The sequence below is a fragment of the Mobula hypostoma genome, chromosome 14 (genome assembly GCF_963921235.1).
Source record: "Mobula hypostoma chromosome 14, sMobHyp1.1, whole genome shotgun sequence".
NCBI lineage: Eukaryota > Metazoa > Chordata > Chondrichthyes > Myliobatiformes > Myliobatidae > Mobula > Mobula hypostoma.
The window spans coordinates 31,377,157-31,399,643 of NC_086110.1; the positions used below are offsets into that span (position 1 = coordinate 31,377,157).

General features: G+C 39.4%; 1 protein-coding gene across 3 annotated transcripts in view; it reads right to left on the reverse strand.

The window, feature by feature from the left end:
- Positions 1-4,494: 4,494 nt before the first annotated feature.
- Positions 4,495-22,487, reverse strand: part of cylda (cylindromatosis (turban tumor syndrome), a) — an 83,161-nt gene continuing 65,168 nt past the window's right edge. For all 3 annotated transcript variants that reach the window (XM_063066886.1, XM_063066888.1, XM_063066885.1), the window contains 2 exons: positions 13,590-13,806; positions 4,495-10,751 (listed from right to left, as the gene is read on the reverse strand). In XM_063066886.1, coding sequence (XP_062922956.1) covers positions 10,567-10,751; positions 13,590-13,806 — 402 coding nt within the window. In that variant the 3' untranslated portion in view covers positions 4,495-10,566. The remainder of the gene's footprint in view (positions 10,752-13,589; positions 13,807-22,487) is intronic.

A 22,487-nucleotide genomic window follows, 5' to 3' on the forward strand; every position in this document is an offset into this window, starting at 1 on the left:
AATTAATATTTAAATCAAGCTAACTTTATTTGAACAAGAGTGTAAAATTATCACCTAATCTGTTGGTGCATGCCACCTTTAGCAAATACAACATAGCACAAAGAACCAAGATAAAAATTCTTCACTTAGTGCGAAATTAGAGTCTACCAGGAATAAAAAGTTTTGCCTACCTTAAGTGCATCTAGCAGTGGTCATTGATCCCAGAGTCTGCATCCTGGATTCCATTAATCAAAATTCTGGGATGCCCAGATTTAAGGTTACAGTAGATTGACAAGTTTCCAAGAGCAAGGAAGGTCTGCTAGTCCAATGCACTTAGCACTGGGGTGGTAGTTTATTTGGGAGTGAAGGATCCAAGAGGAAAAACTAGCACAGATGTATCAAAGCAAACAACATGGTACAAGATGACAACGGAGCTAACCATGCTCTTTGATAAATAGGTTGACAGTTTTGTAAATAATACAAAATACATTGTATTTTAATCATTTCATTAAACTGGCTTCCAAGTGCTGCTGTTTAGTCATTTAGTCAAGGAATTTAATGTGTTGGATTCAACACAAAGCATTTAAAAGCAAAACTAAACCAGTCATTGTTCCTAAATGCAATAACACTGGAAACTCCAATGCCATATTCGGGTTTGCTGACAACACCACTGTCGTCAGTCAAATCAGAGGTGATGATGAATCAGCATTTAGAACGGAGACTGAAACTCTGGCTGACTGGTGCCACAGTAACAACCTCTCACTCAATGTCAGCAAGACTAAGAAGCCGATTATTGACTTCAGGAGGAGGAATCCAGAGGTCCCTGAGCCAGTTCCTCCATCAGGGGATTAGAGGTGGAGAGGGTCAGCAACTTTAAATTCCTCGGTGTTATCCTTTTTGGAGGATCTGTCCTGGGCCCAGCATGCAAGTGCAATTATGAAGAAAGCACAGCAGTGACTCTATTTCCTTAGGAGTTTCTGAAGATTTGGCATCACGTGTAAAACTTTGACAAACTTCTATAGATACATGGTAGAGAGTGTATTGACTGGCTGCATCACAGCCCAATATGGAAACACCAAAGCCTTTGAGGAGAAGGGGAAGGAGGGGAGGGAACGTTGACTCAGACCATGAGAGGCCTGCGTCGGGCATTTTCATGCCTTACAAGGCGCAGGTTGGAAGTCTGTGTGGGGCGCCACTCCTCACACAGACACTAGAGCAATGTGTGGTTAAGTGTCTTGCTCAAGGTCACAAACACACTGCCACAACTGAGGATCAAACTTGCAACATTCGGATCACTAGATGAATGCCTTAACTACTTGGCCACATGCCCAACACATAAATCTTACAGGAAGTGATGGATATAGCCCAGTCCATCATGGGGTAAAGCCCTCCCCACCATTGAGCACATCTACATGAAGCATTGTCACAGAAAAGATGCACCCATTGTCCATAAACCAACCCCCCCATCATCCAGGCATGTCCTCGTCTCAACACTGCCATCAGGAAGAAGGTACAGGAGCCTCAGGACTCAGACTACCAGCTTCAGGAACAGTTACTACCCCTCAACCATTAGGCTCTTGAAGCAAAGGACTTCCCGGTGCAAGTCAAGAACATGTTGGGACATCAGGCTTCCCTCCTGTACCAAACAGTGGGTACACATTACATTCATCTTCGCCCCCAGTACAAACCAATCAGTAAACATTGTCAAACGGTTTGCTTGATAAGTGTTATATTTTACAATATCTTTCTCATTTAATTTATAGCACTTAGTGCTTAATTCTTAAAATTCAGTAATATTTTTAGTTTGTTAACAGCTGTTTGAAGGTTTTTAAGTAGCTATCAAAAGGTCTCCTGCCTCAGGGTCAGACAAGTCCTAGTTGTCTCTTATACATCACTGTATCGCATGGGACTACAAGTGGCAAGATCTCCAGGACAACTGGATTTCTGTACTGCAGAAGATCCATGTGGAAAATGTAGGAGTGGTCAGTGTGATATGGCCCAGCACCACATCAGTGACATAACTGAAGCACGTCTGACCTTCACAATCATACCCAAATATGGAACTGTTAGGATGCTAAAAAGTATTTGCCTATCTCTAATTTTATCACAATTATTTATTTGTCTACACAGCATCTTCTATGGATAGTAATGAGGTTTTGTACAGGGATATATACTTACCTACTGCCCGTTGTGCTGCTGGCATTTAGGGCAGCAATGAAGGTCCTGCATCTCTGGTGGTGTGTAGAGCTTCCTTCATCATATCAGTAGCTTCCTCTTAGTTTACAGGAATGTATATAGTATAATTAAAATCAAGGCAAATTTAGAGGTTACTTACACAAGATATGATTTGATGGTATGCTCAACAGTAATCACATAGTCAAGTTCACTGATGACATGACAGTGGTGTGAATCATCACCAACAATGATGAGACACCTACAGAAAGGAAGTGAAAGATCTTGAGGGCTGGTGCCAGCATAGCATCTTCCTCAATGTCAACAATACAAAGGAGGGGAGTATTGACTTCACGAGGACCCGTATCACTCACGCCACCAACATCCCCTTACATCGGTGGCACAGGGCATAAACCGTGAGCAGTTTCAAACTCCTAGGAGTTTACATCCCGCACAACCTCGCATGATCCCACAACACATTTTCACAATCAGGAAAGCTGACCCCATGCCTCTACGTTCTGAGGAGGCTGAAGAAAGCTGGACTATGCACATCCATAATCATGTCATTCTACAGATGTGCAGTAGAGAGCATTCTGACAAGCTGCACCCCAGCTCGGTAAACAAACTGCACTGTGGCAGACAGGAAGGCTCTACCATGATTGGTCTAAACTGGCCAACTCATCTCCAGCACCAGCCCACCCACCAAGGACATAAAAACAGAAAGGTGCCGGAAAAGGGCCAGTAACGTCATGAATGATCCCATTCCCATCAGAGAGGAAGCTATGTGACATCCACAGCAGAACAACGAGACTCAAAAACAATTACTTTCCCCAAGTAGTAAAGCTGATCAACACCTCCACTTACTAAGCCACCCCTCCACACCCCAACCCACTACTTCATTTCCTGTCAGTCACCTTATGAACAGACACTCCCCTCCCTCACTTAATGGACATACAGTATAGTCTAGGTATAGAAATTGTCTTATTATTTATTGTTTTTTTTCATTAGCATTATTGTGTTCTTTTTTGTGATGCATCAGATCCAGAGTAACAATTGTTTTGCCCTCCTTTACACCTGTGTACAGGAAACGACATTAAACAATCTTGATATCATCATTAGGGAATCACCTGATGTCAAACAGCGAAGGGTTAAGATTTGCATTTGATGAAGATTTTCACCAGCATATTATTTTCAATGTATTAAAAGTAATAACTTGCCATAAGCTATTTGACAATTATACATTTATGAACAAATAATTTATTGAGCCCAAATGAGAAGTCATATTTCTAGCAGTAAAAAACAGAAAATGCTGCGAACTTAAGTCAGGCAGCATCTGTAGGAAGCGAAACAGTTACCACAGTCTCACCCACCTTCTCCACAACATTAACTAATTTGTCACTCTCTCCCAATCCTGATAAAGTGTGGGGGGGATCTCATAGAAACATTCCAATTGTTAAAAGGCCGGAACAGATTAGAGATGGTAAAGTTATTTCCCATGGCAGGGGTGTCTAAGACAAGAAGGCACAACTTCAGAATTGAAGGACGTCCATTTAAAACAGAGATGCAGAGAAGTTACTTTAGTCAGAAGTAAATATCTGTGGAATTTGTTGCCACGAGCGGCTGTGGAGGCTAGGTCATTCGGTGCATTTAAGGCAGAAATAGACAAGTTCTTGATTAGTCAGGGCATTAAAGGGTATGGGGAGAAGGCAGGGGAGTGGGGATGACTGGAAGAATTGGATCAGCCCACAATTGATGGGCTGAATGGCCTACTTCTGCTCCTATGTTATGGTTTTATGGTCTTAAGTGCTTTTGGCCTAAAACATGACCAGTGTTTTCCTTTTCACAGATGCTATCTACTCTGATGTATTTCTAGAATTTGTTTTTAAACTTACTGATCAGTAGACTTTGTACCTCCAAACATCTGATTCTGATAAAATGTTTAAAATTGTGGCAAAATCCAATTCTTAAAATGAAGACAGTGCAATTCAGCTAAAACCCTGAAGATGGAGCTATAGGCCAAACAACCACAATTAAATGATTACAAAATCTGATAGATCCATTCCTTCAGGGTGCAGTTTCCTAAGGGCATCTATTCTCTCTAAGACCTACTTCTATAGTTCCATTACAATGACAAACAATGTTTTAGAAGCAGCTGTAGAATTTGCAAAGTTCATTCCTTTGATTTGAAATATATTGAACTTGCATATTAGCGCGACATTATTACATCTCAGAGCTTCGGAGTTTGAAGTTCAATTCTGATGCCATCTGTAAGGAGTCTGTACATCCTCCCTGTGGAATGTGTGAGTTTTCTCCCACAGTCCAAAGGTGTATCAGTTAGTAGGCTAATTGGTCAATGGAAATTGTCCCATGATTACGCTCGGGTTAAATCAGGAGTTGCTGGGTGGAGTGCTTGTCTCTCCAAATTTAAAAAAAATAATAATTATAGATTCAAGGTAGGTGACTGCAAATCAAATGCATCATATTCAATGCAAGTAAAAAAAAGAACACTTCCAAAAACACACACTCCATTTCTCTGCAATTCAATATTTTAATTTTTAATCTGAGCACAGTACAGAAGCATCTAAGTAAATGAAACCCTCATTTGCTCTAAACGGACTTCACAATCTATCTGACAATAATATACAAAACAGAGACTTCTTAAAGTTTGGTTGTTAAACTTTGGTTGAAAAATGCTAAGCATCAAAATTTAGATTGCCCACTATAAAATCTGCCCCCATTCCAGATTTTTGCACACTCTGATGTTTATTCTGTTTTGTCCATAAATATTTACCAATAGCCAGTTTGCCCTGCAAAATTGTCTCATTGAAACTCATGTATCCAAAACAATTCAAAACAAATCAAGTCAAATTCAGTAGCTCAGATTAAATAGAAGACATCTTGCTACACTAATACCTGGCTTCTTGGTGGAAGGGATAGGAAATTCCAAAGTAGGCCTCAATTTATTAATGGTATACTGCGTGGACAGTGCTGAAAGTTCAGTACAGGTAATGCGCATTGGACTAGTTTACAACATATGTCAGCATGGACACGAGGGCCATAGTGCCTGTTTCTATCTTTTATAACTCCAACTCAAGCTAAATTTAAGGTTTATTAACTTGAGGCATAGAGACGGTGGAAAACTCCAGGTGATTCAAGAACAAAAAGGCATGCTCAAATACTAATCTTCATGGAAAATAAACTTAAACCAGGCCAGCAGTCATAACGTTTGAGCAGTGCACCAACTGAAAACAAAGGGTGGACTTTAGAAAAGAAAATAACTGATGGATCAATATTGAATAATAACACCATGTTCTGTATTTGTGCATTTGATACATATCCTATGTGCACTCAAATTGGCAATGCATGCTATCTGCATCAACATAATTTTATCATAGTTTACGCAAACAACTTACAACACAAATGTAAATTTTAGAATGTGTATAAATATAGCCAAATGGTTAAAGAGATAATGAAACAAAATACAATTTCACCTCACAAAAGGTGCGTGACATCTTCCAATAGTACAGCAGTCCTGCTTTGTCAGCAACCTGAACCTCATCTCCTAATCAGAATTACAAGACCAGTGGAATCTGAGGCCAACAATACCGTGTTACCAATTTGAGTTTGGAAGTTACAAAATCAATTTCAAGTCAGCAACACCTCATTTAATACTGACTAACTGGAAAAGGTTTCATGTACTGTACACGGAAACCCTATCAATTTATAAAGTGCCCATGAGAACATAATTTATAGGTAGATTGGCACCGCACTGCAATTAAATGTCACAAGATGTCATGGCCAAGTGATACAAGGAAGCCCCTCCAAGGGTTCTTGCAGACCTTCGGCCGAGTATGACTGATACCAAGTGTGAATTTTACTGTCAGTTCTATGCCACTGGAAAAATAAATTACACCACCACCAAGAAAACAACCATTTTCATTACTTTTGCAGTTTGTGTATATAAATTTGCATCTTACATGAAGGAACTTATTAAAGGAATTGATCATTTTACCTGTTCGTCATCCACTCTCACTAACAGGCATCAATTTATGCAAGGTTCTCTTAAATTTGTCTCAATTGCCCCACAAACTACTCCTTACAACATCAAGAGAGCTTTATTCTCCGTCCATCCGCTTACAGCTGCCTTTGAAATAGCAGCTGTGTGTTATGGGCACACATCCAGACTGAAGTAGTCTATCTTACATAACTAGCAAAGGACACTCTAGGGTAAACATCAGCGAATAAGATACTTACTGAACAGGTAATAGATTAACGTTTTACTGTGTAAGCTTGAATCTCACTGCACCATCAGGAAAATTGAATTTGTTAATTAAATAAATCTGGAAAAACATCTCAGTGGAGTCTTCCATGAAATCATCAAACTGCCTTAAAACTAGAGTTGCTAACACACACCATCCTGGTGGAATCAGTTGCCTTTATACAGGCCAGCCTATGTGCATCTTCAGCCACACTCAAAAATTCCCAGTAAGCATTCAATTGCATCAAACTGCTATTGCAAAGCACACCAAGCTTAAAACCTGAGGGTATGACCAAAATGGTCATGAAACACCCAGATCCAGCAACTCACAGACCCCCTTCATTATGATTCAGGGGCACACTGGCAGGAGTGTTCCAATAGATGCAGTGGTAGCATTCTCAGTACTGTAACCAAACCCCAAGAAGCTGCATGGCACTGGACCAAACTGCTGTTTACATCGTCTATCACCTCAATTGGTTTGTACCTCGCAGGATGCATGGGAAATAGTAAGAGCACAGAATGGACTCCTCTCTACAATTTCTTAACATATAACCCATGATGTTACCCTATCATTGCATTATATGGGATAAATTCACAGCAGGTCCACCAGCTCAAATAGGCCAATCTTGGCCTCAGCACCTCCTCAGGGCAGTGTCCTAGCCCATAATCTCCTGCTCCATCAAAGACCTTTGTTCTATCCGAAAGCCAGGAACGCTAATGGTGTCTGAACAAAGTTCAAATTCGTTCACAACTCTGAAGATGCTTTATATAGTTAGTGCGTACATGTAGCAAAACCTACAACATATTCAGGGTTAGATTTTTCAAGTGGCCAGCAACGCTAAACTGAAGTGGATTCAATGAGCAAAATCAACAATTGAACCTAAATGCATCTACTTTGCAATCAACAACATTACCATCACTGGAAACATCCATCACCAACAGTCGTTAGGGACTAAAACGAGAGTCAACATTGACTAACTCATCTGTACCAGCCTATTAAATACTTCTGTACAAGGGTAGATGAGAAGTTGTATATCCTGTAACAAGAAACTCCCTCAAAGCCTTTCTTCCACCAAAGCAATAAATAAATGCAGCTTCAACAACTATGAGTATTTTAGACATCACTGCCATTGATCAATATTTCCAACTTACAATGTCTGCAATATCGATCATCTACAGATTACTTTCCTGCAAATTGCTTCCTAAACTATTACTTCCACCACTCATAAGGTCAAGGTGGCAACTGCATGGGTCTGCCACCACCTAGTTGTCTCTACGAGTCTATGGGCATTTGCCATTTCTCTTTAGATATGGAAATATACATTTGTCTTGGACATATAACTGAAACTGCTTTGCGCACATCACTGAGGGAGAATTTTTATCACTTATATTTAGCTCTTCATAAGGGCTGATTGTCACTGTCACCTTGACAAGGAGCAACTAGGGAAGTAGAACTAATGCTGAGCTTCACAGAAACACACACATCATGTAAACTAATTTAAAAGGACAATACATTAAATTACCATACAACAAAATTTTCAAGAACTTGAAAAAATAACATGTTATTAGTCTAATAATAAGGGACTTTTATTCAAACTGGGATCATCTTTAAGCGAGTTGATATAAATTAATAGTGCAGGTAGGAACTGCCGGAGTATCAAATGACAGGTGCAAAAGTGTCAAGATTCAAGGAAGGACTCTAGATACGTGATGCCTTTGCACTTCCTGCAGTGCGAGTGTTTTTTTTAAAAAGCTCCTGTTAATTTGTCACAAGTTGTCAGAATGCAGATTGTGCATCCAGTTTCATCAAAATCTCCAAGTATCGCTTATTTTTTTTATGTCCTGAACTGAGAAAAGGAGTTTTACTTTTGAGAGCTTTGGCCGAACATGACTTGAAAGTAACAGTATACTGTTACTTCAGTATATCCTTCAGTATACTGTGCAGTATACTGTGCAGCACACAGTGACAGAGACATTAACAGGAAACTACTCAAAGTTCCAGAAATAATTCTCACTCTGGCCACAGGACAGCGTGCAGATGTGTCAGAGATTCAATAACAAAACATTTGTACACCAAAAGGATTTGCTGTGTTAAGCAGTTAGAACTCAGATGTCAGTAGGCCTGAATGAACAGCCAGCCTGCTTGTGCTGGAATTTGGATGAGAGAAAGAAATACGGGAAATGAAAAGGAACTTTCACAAAGAAACTAAATCAAAACAGTTTTGCCAACTGTATGACTAAGTAATTTAACAATAGCTTTACATTTTGAAACAAGTAGCTATACAGGAGTACGATAGTTAAAATACTAGATTAGTTTCCAGAGGACTGGGCCACTGATCCAGAGTTCAAAGGTCAAAATTGTAGTTGATAAGTCTGAATTCAGCGAATTAGTTTCAGAGTGCCCATGAAACCAGATTGTTGTAAAAATCATCGTTCAGTTTGGCCATTCTCACCCAGCCGCTTAGCTCAAGAGAAAATGAGTTCTGACAATAAATGGTGACCCTTATCAATGATGAACACACCATCAAACATTTTTAGAAGTCCATTGAAAAGATTGTAATTTTAAACATGCTTAATAGCTCTTGCTGCAATAGCTCAAACTTGTGTGCTCCCTTCTCCATGGATCCCTGCATCATGTTCTAAAATGCTTAACACACAACATGCAGATCTGGATCAGCAAAACAATCAAAGAGTGCAAAATCATGGTTAGGAAAACACAGAATCCCCAAAGAAATTTCCAGTGCCCATTCTCTTTGGACAAGAAACAATGTTTTTTTTCTTTCCCAATGTTTCTGCAGTACCTTTAGTAGATAAACCAAACATGACTAAACACCAATTACCGGCTGGTACTTGTATTCCATTGTAAAAAAATTATTACACTAATCCAAGATTGTACTTTGTCAATTCCAGTTATTTCTTTTCAAGTACTATATCAATACAAAAGTATGCTGATAAAAATACTAATTAAACATAATTCAGTCAAGCTGAAAGCCTTTTAGAATAATGATTCCATACATATAACTTCCAATTACAGTTATGACTGAATACAAATTGATTTTCAAAGTTAATGTATCACAGCACAATGATCATTCTAATATACATATTTAAATAATGATGCCTCATTTACTTTGCTTTTCTAAATTCACATATCAGCAATTATCCTGTGGACAAGTCCTTATGCAAATGTAAATCTTTAATTAGGTGCAAAAAAGATTATTCAGGCCCAGTCAATCTTATTTTTCCTTAGCATTTGTTCTATCAATTTCTCCTTCAGATGATACTGACATAAGGTAATTGTACATAAAAACAAAAGTGCTTTTTGTACAATAAAGATTAATATGATTATATTTTTCAAAAAATCCAGATTAGCCTTATCACAGAAATTTACTGTATTATCCAATTTAAGGATCACACTGATTAAGCCTTAAATACAAATATCCAGACAAAAATATAAAATTATACCAAAAATATACACTTGGGTCAGTGCTGATGTGGGCCCTGATTTTCACACAACAACTTCTTTTCTTTCAAGGCTCCAAATTACAAAAATATCAGCAACTTTCAAGCAAACCAAAGCACAATTCCTGCTTTATCAAATTTTCTAGACATTACTAGGAAGTTACAATAATGTTGTTCATTGCAAAAAAAAATCATAATACAACAGGAAACACCAAGAAATAAATTAGAAGGATCCAGTGAAACGAATCAGGCTCCTCAAAAATTGTGTCAGCATATTGGGACTGGCAGCAAAAAACTTGAATTGCTGAAATACAAGACTGACACTGAGCAATACATGCCAAAGGAGACAACAGGCAAGTTCAGCATTTACATAACACTATTTGTTAACACTATTCCCAATGATGTGTGGGTGATGAAAGAGTTTCCAGTGGTTGATCTTACAGAGCAATAAAGGTGTGGGATTCATTAACAGTTTAGTACTTATACACATTTTCAAAATTAATTGAAATAAAATTATTTACGCACTGACTTTAAAATGAATCCTACTGTTATATTCAATCAGTGGACATTTAAGAAGCAGCAGACACAATCTACAGAGAGAAGTTATTGCCATGCTCCCACTTCATTTTATGCAATGCGGATATTCTTTAAGTGAGATAAAATAGTTGGTTGCTTCCAAACCTTAAGATGTTTGCAGACTATTTGTACAAACTCATGGTTGGACTCTGGTACATGCACATATAGGCATCACATAGCAGCCTTCTTGCAAAGCCTTGAATGTTTTTAGGATCCAATCCATGTAATTTTTCTGGTGACATTTTCAAGTATTCTCCTATCTCAGGGCACTGAATCACCTGAGGGATGTTGTAGCCATTCTGTCCACCTAGAAAAAGGAAAATCAAATTAAACATACAAACAAGAGCTTAGTAGCTATTGTTTCTGTTTTGTAAAATTCATTTCATGTAAACAACTATTGTACAGATGAGATTTAATGCTTTAAAAATGTTTGGTACTCAAATATGAAAATATGCCCCAATTTCACTTTATACTCATGACACTTCCTTGCCAATAAATCATCTTTATTATCAAAGAATGTACAGTATAAATTATACAACCTTGAGCTTTGTGGTTCAACAGAACCCAGTTTAAAATAAAGACTGACACCCGATGCGCAGAGAAAGAAGGGAAAAAAACACAAATCATGCAAACAATTAAAGTGAGCAACAACAATCAGAACCAAAATGACTCGCTAGATCTGAACCCTGGAGCAGCCTGGAGTAGGCCCAAGCCTCAGTATCAGTCCACCATATTAATGGGCACAGAGCACAGCAGCCGGGGACAGTGCTCATAGCCTCAGCGCCATGGAGAGGAGTGAACATTGCAGGAGAGCAAGCGAAATCAGCTCTCGCCTGTTCCTGATGCCCTGCCTTGCCAGTATATCATTGAAACTGCACAAACAGCAGAGTGTATGTTTCACTCGGACCCAGGCAATGCTGCAGTGAAAGGTTCCGGGCCTAGAACCCGCCACCCAGTGACTCGCTGTGGGCCCAGATTTCGCCACCCAGACTGACGCTGCTCTTAATTTCTCCAAATCAGCTCAGTGCCCTGATTGATCCAACTTCACACCCGGGCCAGTTGTATGGCATCAGGCATCCTCTGCCTTGACTTCTCTCTGAGTGGCTCACTCCACCTGCATCAATTCTACAACATACCAGCACAGTTCATCCTTGAAATTTGCTTCGCCTTTGCTCGCCTCTTCATTGCTTGCAGCGATAATTTATCACAATTTACTTCAGAAAAGGTGTTACTAACAATGTCTTTAGTTGCATTTCTTGCCTTTTGAACTACCAATGAGCTGTCACATGCGTTCAGTAGCACTGTCTTAAAGTGGACGTCTTAAACCCCAAAATGTGACCATTTAAAGTTGTTGCACCATTTAAGGCTGCCTTGCAGTTCAGTTCTATGCAGAATCAATGAAATTCTGAAAAAATAATTGCTTAAATTTATTTTTAAAAAGTAGATGTATTGTTTGCACTTCAGGTTATCGCCATTCTACAAGTGTGAAACACCACTGTGTAGTACGTGAAGCTAGCAAATAAAAAAAATCCTGCCTAATAATACCTTTAATGTTTGTCAGTAAATTAATGAAATTACAAATCAATTAGAGGACTAGTGTCTGAATCCAAATTGACTGACACTCTAATAGTGCAGTACCCTTTCCTTATTGCACTGGAAGCACTATCATTTGGATGAGCTGTTAAACCAGGACTCCCAACTACCCACGTACACTTGCAACATAAAATATCACAAAGAATTTTCAGAAGACATGACGCGTTCCCTAAGACCAATGAATAGCTCGTCTTCATCCAGCACTATGGAAAAGATTTAGGAGTGATTTATCTTCGGGGCACACTTAGGACCTCAAGTACAGGCTGGATGTCATATTAACAGGCTGGATGTCATATTACCCCCATAACATCTTGAGGATCTGGAGGTGCTATGCACAAATATGCTTTCTCTGACACTCTTTCAGAATAGCAGAAAAAGGATTATATTTGAGTATTCTTAAGTTTTCCATTCAAACAAATACTTATGGTCATAAGCATTTTAATATGTGTTAAAGATATAGAATGTGACCTTGTAGTCGTAAAGTGTAAAATTATCAAAATGTTCTACTGTTTAGTAATGAATAGAAACTTTCTGAGTACAGAGATGCATAGCTAAATAAAAATCTACACACAAACAGCCATCAGTGAATCAATGTTCCACCATGGGATGTAATATTTTACAAACTTCTCCAGCATAATCATCAGAAAAGACCATCAACAATTTAGCTATTAAGTCTTTAATGGAATTTAAAGCTATAACTAATGTCATGTCCACAACCTGCTCAAAATTCTGTGCTAAAGTACAGTTTATATTTTAAAGGATTAGCATATTACAACTTCTACCCTAATTGTGTCTGTACATTCCTACCTTTACTTTGAAACTATATTAACTGTCAGTATAAAACTATATTAAAAAAATTCCTTGTTTGCTCTGAGAGAATTCTTCACCTGAGTTGCTCAACCTGATCTGATGACATTCCAGATGCTGGACCCGAGAGACTTCATGGAGTCGGAATTTAACAGCAATTGATATTGGAAAAGACAAAATATGTAGCGATAAAGAACCACATAACTGTAACTCAAGTGATGCTTAAGGTTGCTTTTGTACATCTCAGGATTTATACACAACAAAAACCTATTCAGGACACTTTATACCAAAATCCTGGATTCAGCTGCTGTGATAAAGCATTTAGTGCGCAAGATTTCAAGTGCATATAGTCTGTCTGAACTTTGTGACAATTATTAGTGAAGCCAGGCCCTTGCCTACAGTTATATGATGCATTTTTCAATTCATTTCTGCACTATCAAGTCACTCAAGCAGATACAAGAAACTTTACATTGGGATGGTTAATGATTTTAGTGATTCCCTCACCTTTGCACTGTAGCTATTTGCTAATGAAATTTAAGAGAGCACAACCAAACAGATGATGGATTAATAGAAGGAAATTCATTTGCAGGTTGCCCTCAACTCATCTCACTTTCTGATAGATTGCCCACTTATGTTGCATGTTTATGTAGCTCACAATATACACAGCTTTGAGCATAACAAAAGCAAACAGAGTGAAAGACTAAATGGGATAAAAGAGGTAGAAATCATTAAAGTTTCACTGTACCGTCTCGGTCCGCCATGCTGTCAAAAAATAACCATGCCGAGTCATCTGGGCCATATTTGACAAAAGCCACGTAGTGACTAGTTTCGATGCAGAGCACAGCAAACAATTTCATCTTCTGCCTGGGTACAGAGCTCTGCCTCCAGGCATAGTCAGCCATCTGTTCTGGTAAAGTCACTTTCCTTTGCTCATGTCCACGTCTCTTCTGATGGAGATGTACCTAGCACAAAACAAACTGCATTAATGTTTACACACAGGATACTACTGCATTAACAGTCAGAAAGTTCAAATACTCATTCATTTTTCCCTACTTTAATTTGAGCATCACGGGCAGGAAAGTTAATGCCCAACTTTCATCTCAATACAAGCAAGTGACTTATCAGTCCTCTACAGAGCACCATTTGGGCTAAACCAAAAAAGGATTAGTTTTCTTTAAAAAAATAATTATATATATATATATATACACATATACACACACACACATATATACATACACATACATATATACATACACATACATATACATATACATATATACATACATATATACACATACACACACAAATAAAAAAAATATATAAAATCAATTATATTACTGAAAAGAAAAACAGAAAATATTGCAGACTCTCAGAAGGTCAAGAAGCAGCTTTAATAGAGAGAGAAACTACCCTGCTAAGTATTTCCATCTTTTTCAGTTTATTTCCAGATTTTCATTCTTTGCAGTTCATTGCTTTGAGTGAAGTTACTCGAATTCTATGACTATTTTTGTTTAGTATTTAGCGATTATTTTATGAGAATGTGCTACAGGCAGTCCTCTATATAAAGGTTCTGTGGTTGAATCGCATTTCTGCAAGGCAGTCAACCATAACTGAGAAGCTCCTATATTTATTTCCAAATTGATAACACTGCTTCCAAGATTTACAAGTAGTCCAACTACAAGATATGACCATTCTATAGTAGCTTTATAAATCAAGTTGCACACATTAGTCACCGTCTCTCCAAATTCTTTCCCCTAAAGCCTTTGCATTACATTGAATCAGCTCCCAACCTGAAATAGCCTGCTTTTCATGTTTCATGTCAAAGGAGGAGCCCATTCAGACCATTAGGCCAGCTCTCAGAACATTTCCATTATTTCTTGCTCTTCAGTTATTTACCTATAACCTATTCTCTCAACATGCCTATTAAGAGCCCCTTCCCAGAGAGGATGGGGAGGCGTACTTGATTGAGATAGAACATCTAGTTAAGTGGCGTAGCAACAACAACCTTGCACTGAATGTCAATAAGACCCAAGGAATTGATCGTGGACATCAGGAAGGGTAAGTTGGGAGAACACACACTAGTCCTTATTGAGCGGTCAACAACAGAAAGGGTGAGCAGCTTGAAACTCTTAAGGCATCAACATCTCAGAAGATCTATCCTTGGCTCAACATACTGATACAATCACAAAGAATGCATGCCAGCAACTATGCTTCACTGGAGTTTGAGGAGATTTGGTTTGTCACCAAAGTAAATTTCTACAGATGGCTCCATGGAGCGTATTCTGACTGGTTGCATCAGCACCTGGTATGGAGGCTCCAATGTACAGGATGGCAAGAGGCTGCAGAGGGTTGTAGACTCAGCTGACTCCACCACGGGTACAAGGACATCTTCAAAAGGACATGCCTCAAGATGGCGCCATCCATTAAGTATCCTCACTGTCAGAGATATGCCCTCTTCTCAGTACACTGGACAACGAAGATTTTGCTTTCTGAATACTTTTAAGTGCATCTTACAGATTTTGTACTGCTGATCATGAAAATCACCATGAAATTTCTTATCACACACTATTTTGTTGAAATTGCCTATATTTATTTTAATGCATAATTCAAGTCAATTAAAATGTTGCCCACAATATAAGTTTTCTATCTTGTCCAGGCATGCCAGGGCATGATTAGGCAGGGTAGAAGCTGCATGGTAGGACAAGTTTTAGAAAGGCTATAAAATTCCGTCAATGATTTTGACATTTGAGATAGATGTTTCCTGGAATAACTGATGCCACGATTAAGGAAGGCATTTTTGTTGGTCCTCAAATCAAACAGGTCATTAATAACAGGCAATTCGAAGAACTTCAAGTGGGACTGGAGAAAATTGCATGGAAGGCATTCAAGGGTGTTGCTGAAAATTTTCTTGGCAACTACAGAGCACCAAGCTACGTGTGGTTAGTTAATAACATGCTTCAAGCATACAAAAAACATTAAATGCAACATTTCAGAATCAGAATTATTATCACCGGCTTGTAACATGAAATTTGTTAACTTAGTAGCAGCAGTTCAATGAAATAAAGATTCATTTTCTGCATTCCCATTTAGACTTCTTCCCTGCAATTCTTGGTGCTGTCAGTGACAAGCATGGTAAAAGGTTTTACTGGGATATTGGGGTAATGGAGAAACAGTATCAGGCCAACTGGAATCCATCAATGCTGGCTGATTACTGTTGAACATTTAAGCGAGACTAAGTACAAAGAAAATCATCAACAAAACATTTTCAGCTTAGCTGAACTATTGCAAAGCATCAGTACCACTATGCAATTAAATGCATTATATTCAATAAACACTAATTTCTTGTTTCTCCAAATTCCTATGTGATACAAGTAACCTAAAATTATATTTCTGTTCGGCTTGAAGCGCTCTATCAAAAACAAAAGAAAAATTCTGAGGAAGCAACACTTCCAAAAAAAAAATGGTGACAAGTTTTATTATCATCAGCGAAGAGGTACACGCTCAACATTTTAAGAACAGCTTTCTCCCCTCCACCATCAGTTTCTAAACGGTCCATGAATACCATCTCACTATTCCTCTTTTACACTACTTACTATTGAAACTTGAGTTTTTTTAATGTTTTGCACTGTATTACTGCCACAAAACATCAAATTTCATGACGTACTGTATGCCAGTGATAATAAACCCAGTTCTGAGTCAGTTATCTACACTGAATATAATTTACAGTAGTCAATTTAATTACAAGCTAGTTCATCTTGGGAATGCTATAGAAGAAACCAGAGAAACCATGGGAAGCTTTTATATTCACAGAGAAATTGCAAACCGTACACACATCGCCTTGAGGATCAGAATCAAAACTGGTCTCTGGAACAGGAGGGTTAACTTCTGCACCTCAGTGCTGCACATGTCCCTGACCATCCAGTCCAGTGCTTTCAGCATTGCACAGCTTTGTGCCAATCACAAACTTCAAAATGTAACTCTTTATCCCCACACCTACTTCAGTTATGAAGAGGAAAAGAAACAGGAACAATTTCAAACCTATGAAAGCGCAGAACACTTGCTAATCATGAAAGCATTAACCAAAATTGTTGTGTTCAGGTTTCTTTCAACTGGAGTAGTTACATTTTTCCCCCAGTATCATCAACCTCTACTTGAAAAAAGTGTTGTTTCAACTTTTACAACAGGAACTCTGCAGATGCTGGAAATTCAAGCAACACACATAAAAGTTGCTGGTGAACGCAGCAGGCCAGGCAGCATCTCTAGGAAGAGGTACAGTCGACGTTTCAGGCTGAGACCCTTCGTCAGGACTAATTGAAGGAAGAGTGAGTAAGAGATTTGAAAGTGGGAGGGGGAGGGGGAGATCCAAAATGATAGGAGAAGACAGGAGGGGGAGGGATGGAGCCAAGAGCTGGACAGGAGATTGGCAAAAGGGATGAGAGGATCATGAGACAGGAGGTCCGGGAAGAAAGACAAGGAGGGGGGGGACCCAGAGGATGGGCAAGGGGTATATCTTTTTCTCCCTCTGTCCCTCTGAATATACCCCTTGCCCATCCTCTGGGTCCCCCCCACCCTTGTCTTTCTTCCCGGACCTCCTGTCCCATGATCCTCTCGTATCCCTTTTGCCTATCACTTGTCCAGCTCTTGGCTCCATCCCTCCCCCTCCTGTCTTCTCCTATCATTTTGGATCTCCCCCTCCCCCTACCCCTCCAACTTTCAAATCCCTTACTCACTCTTCCTTCAGTTAGTCCTGACGAAGGCTCTCGGCCTGAAACGTCGACTGCACCTCTTCCTAGAGATGCTGCCTGGCCTGCTGCGTTCACCAGCAACTTTTATGTGTGTTGCTTCAACTTTTGTAGTTTCTCATTAATTTTGTTGTCTCTTCAAGTCCGTAGGAGCTAATATATATTAAACCAACGTCACCTAGTCCAGCTTCAGTAGCATGCTAGACAATGTCACTGATATTGACCTGCTCCACCTCCTCCAATACCACACAGTTGCTCCATGCCTTTGGCCCCAATACCGGTCAACAACTTTCATGTAAATGCTAGTAACTGGCTCCCAGCAATTATCATTGACAATCAAGATGCTGTACAACCTCCAGAATTCTTTTTATTAACTACTTTACCATCTGTACTTCCAAACAGCTGTTCAAAGGTGCATCAAAGGCAGGAGGCAATAGGCAATAGGTGCAGGAATAGGCCATTCAGCTCTTTGAGAAAGCACCACCATTCACTGTGATCATGGCTGATCATCCACAACCAGCACCCTTTTCCTGCCTTCTCCCCATATCCCTTGACTCCGCTATCTTTAAGAGCTCTATCTAACTCTTTCTTGAAAGAATCCAGAGAATTGGCCTCCACTGCCTTCTGAGGCAGAGCATTCCACAGAACCACAACCCTCTGTGTGAAAAAGTTTTTCCTCAACTCCATTCTAAATGGTCTACCCCTTATTCTTAAACTGTGGCCTCTGGTTCTAGACTCCCCCAATATCGGGAACATGGTTCCTGACTCTAGCATGTCCAATCCCTTAATAATCTCATATGTTTCAATCAGATCCCCTCTCATCCTTCTAAATTCCAGTGTATACAAGCCTAGTCGCTCCAATCTTTCAACATATGACAGTCCCGCCATCCCGGGAATTACCCTCGTGAAACTACGCTGCACTCCCTCAATAGCTAGAATGTCCTTCCACAAATTTGGAGACCAAAACTGTACACAATACTCCAGGTGTGGTCTCACCAGGGCCCTGTACAACTGCAGAAGGACCTCTTTGCTCCTATACTCAACTCCCCTTGTTATGAAGGCCAACATGCCATTAGCTTTCTTCACTGCCTGCGGTACCCACATGCTTACTTTCAGTGACTGATGAACAAGGACAACTAGATCTCGTTGTACTTCCCTTTTTCCTAACTTGACTCCATTCAGATAGTATTCTGCCTTCCTGTTCTTGCCAAAGTGGATAACCTCACATTTATCCACATTAAACTGCATCTGCCATGCATCTGCCCACTCACCCAACCTGTCCAAGTCACCCTGCATTCTCATAACATCCTCCACACTGCCACCCAGCTTTGTGTCACCTGCAAATTTGCTAATGTTACTTTTAATCCCTTCATCTAAATCATTAATGTATATTGTAAATAGCTGCGGTCCCAGCACCAAGACTTGCGGTACCCCACTAGTCACTGCCTGCCATTCTGAAAAGGACCCATTAATCCCTACTCTTTGTTTCCTATCTGCCAACCAATTTTCTATCCATGTTAATACCCTACCCCCAATACCATTTGCTCTAATTTTGCCCACTAACCTCCTATGTGGGATCTCATCAAAGGCTTTCTGAAAGTCCAGGTACATTACATCCACTGGCTTTCCCATGTCCATTTTCATAGTTACATTCTCAAAAAATTCCAGAGGATTAGTCAAGCATGATTTCCCCTTCGTAAATCCATGCTGACTCGGACCTATCCTGTTACTGCTATCCAAATATGCCGCTTATTTCATCTTTTATAATTGATTCCAGCATCTTCCCCACCACTGATGTCAGACTAACTGGTCGATAATTGCCTGTTTTCTCTTTCCCTCCTTTCTTAAAAAGTGGGATAACATTAGCTACCCTCCAATCCGTAGGAACTGATCCTGAACCTATAGAACATTGGAAAATGATTACCAATGCGTCCACGATTTCTAGAGCCACCTCCTTAAGTACCCTGGGATGCAGACCATCAGGCCCTGAGGATTTATCAGCCTTCAGTCCCATCAGTTTACCCAACACCATTTTCTCCCTGATGCGAATTTCCTTCAGTTCCTCTGCTACCCTAGGTCCTCTGGCCACTATTACATCTGGGAGATTGTTTGTGTCTTCCCTAGTGAAGACAGATCCAAAGTACCTGTTCAGTTTGTCTGCCATTTCCTTGTTCCCCATAATAATTTCACCCGTTTGTCTTCAAGGGACCAACTTTGGTCTTAACTAATTTTTTCCTCTTCACATACCTAAAGAAGCTTTTACTATCCTCCTTTATATTCTTGGCTAGCTTACCTTCGTACCTCATCTTTTCCCCCCATATTGCCTTTTTAGTTATGTTCTGTTGCTCCTTAAAAGTCTCCCAATCCTCTGGCTTCCCCCTCATCCTTGCTTTGTTATACTTGAAAGGGGATACAGCATTGGTCCATTGCTTGGATAAATGTTGGTGTGTTTGGCAGAAAGTATATTAGTGCCAGAAGGAGGTAAGTTGGGAAATTATCAGGGCCCTCTGTCTAGTTTAAAGCACTGTCAAGCAAAAACATTGTTTTAAGCAAAAGATCGAAGGTTGTTTTTGTCTCAGAAATAGCACTGTTGGGGGAAAAACAGCTTCAAAAGGTTATGATCGTTGCCCAAGCCTCGTTATTTGCCTTCCAGATTATGGGCATGAGGTCTGCGGAAAACCCCTTCCTTACTTACTGACTTTTTGCAATAAATGCTAATATTGGGAGACAAACTGAAACTAATGTTAGTGTAGGAGCTATGTACCTATTTTCTGTTTGTCTGTATTGTATTTTGTGTTGTGTGTTTATTATGGGTAATTTGTCACATGGGTTGCGGCATGGCAGAAGCAAATGAGTATAGTTCGGTATTCATGCTTTGTCTTAGTTCAGTTTAGTCTAGTTGAGAGTAGGTGAGCCACAGGCTGTGTTTTATTATTGACCGTAAACTTTGTTAATTACATTAATTACGCTAGTTATTCTTATTTCACTACATCACTAATTTAGTCTTGTTAGGATCAAATATACATTTTTCAACTTGGAACTTAAGTTATTCTGGAAGTGTGTCATACAATGTCAACTCCCATACTCAATCTCTCAGCGGTTTTGTTTGTTTTCAAGTAAATGCAACATTTTGTCGACAAGAATAAACAGTTATACCAAATACACACCAGTCTACGGCAAAGGATTGCTCAGACCCGCTGGTAAAATGGAAAGAGCTTCTGACAAGTAAATGGCCTCTTGTTGATTCATGCTGTGTATTTGTGATTTGGACACAATTTTGAATGGTCAGCACTTCTTGCACATTGGGGACCATTGCTCGATAATGTGGTGTTAGCCTGAGAGTTGGTCGCTTTGTCTTATTGAAGTACTGAAATTTTGTCACAGTTGCCAGGCATTTGAATTGAACACTGTTTGTTTGGTCTGGTTTAAATGCTGTGGATGCACGGATAACTTGTTGCCTATGTTTATTGAACGGAATATCACTAGTGCAATCCAAATGTGTTGTGGGTGAACAAGTTGCACATAAGGAGAAAGTAACATTAAAGCATGGAACTGTCATCAGTGACCTTGAGGTCAGGACAAGAGAAATTAAACTTACTTCAAAATTTTTTGGCAGGTAGAATCAAAAGTCTTCAAAAGAAGTATAAACAAATATGAACAAAATTAAACGTTTAACACCATCAATTAAGGATCTTGTGGAAATAAGGAAAATGCCTTACAAGTGCAATCTCATTTTGAGGACTTGGCTAATCTCAGTGGAGCTGTTGCTAAGCAACATCACATGTTAATCTCATACTTCCCAAGGTCGAACAGCGAAAACAAAAGGAATGTTTTTCAAGTATTGATAGCCTTAGTAGTGTGTTCCTAGAGGATATGAAACAATCGTTGATCCAAACACGTTACATTGAAGGTCATGTTACTGCAACAAGTGAATACATGTCTCACCTTCAACCAGACAATGTTTCTCAAATTCCAAGGCATGTTTTGACTACGCCTACAGCAGAAGACCCACAAGACTGTGTCAAATGTCAGAGCTCAAAGTTCGGCTGCAGGAAGAACAACTTTTGAATCTTATATTTCCTCTGCATGCATTAAAATAGAGGCTGATTTACCTGCATTAAATCGCATGGCAATGATTATTGAAAGATAAACATGAGCTGGAAGAACAAGAAGGAAAAGGAAGAAGCAGCTTAAGTTGCAGGAAGAAATTGTCACACAGATGGCCAAAGTTAATGTGTTAGGGGCTTCAAGTCTGGCAATTTCAAAAAGTGCTCCAACAGGACAGTCCTATGGTGCAAGTTCCTATATTGAAAAGGCACAGAGAAAAGCAAAAAATGTTCAATGATAATGTTGAATCATTTGTTCAAGTGTATGGGATGAATGAACTAGTCCCCCAGGGTGTTTACTCTCAGTCTGCACTAATAAGGCACTCTGAACCTACGTGATATTCCACAGCTCTAAGTGCTCATGGAGATATTCAATTACAGCATGGAAATACTGGTTTCGGACGATAGATGTCAAAATAGTATTATTGATATGATGAGAAAGCAAAATGAAATATCAACCTTATTGGTGCAACAGCAACACATTTCATCTTTGCCTAAAAGAGAGATTCAGATCTTTGATGGCTTATCATGCATTCATGAGGGCTTTTGAAAACAGTATTGAAGGCAAGACTGACAGCTACATTGACTGCCTCTATTTTCTTGAACAGTACACCACAAGTCACCCTCGAGAACCTGTCAGAAGTTGCCAGAATGTTGAAGGGCGCACAGTGAGAAGCTAGCCTTCTTAAAGGAACACGGTGCCTGCTTTGCCTGTTTGTGTGCAGGACACATGAGCAAGGGCTGCAGGAAGTGTCTGTCATGCAAGGTATGCAGTTGCAAACATCCCAGCATACT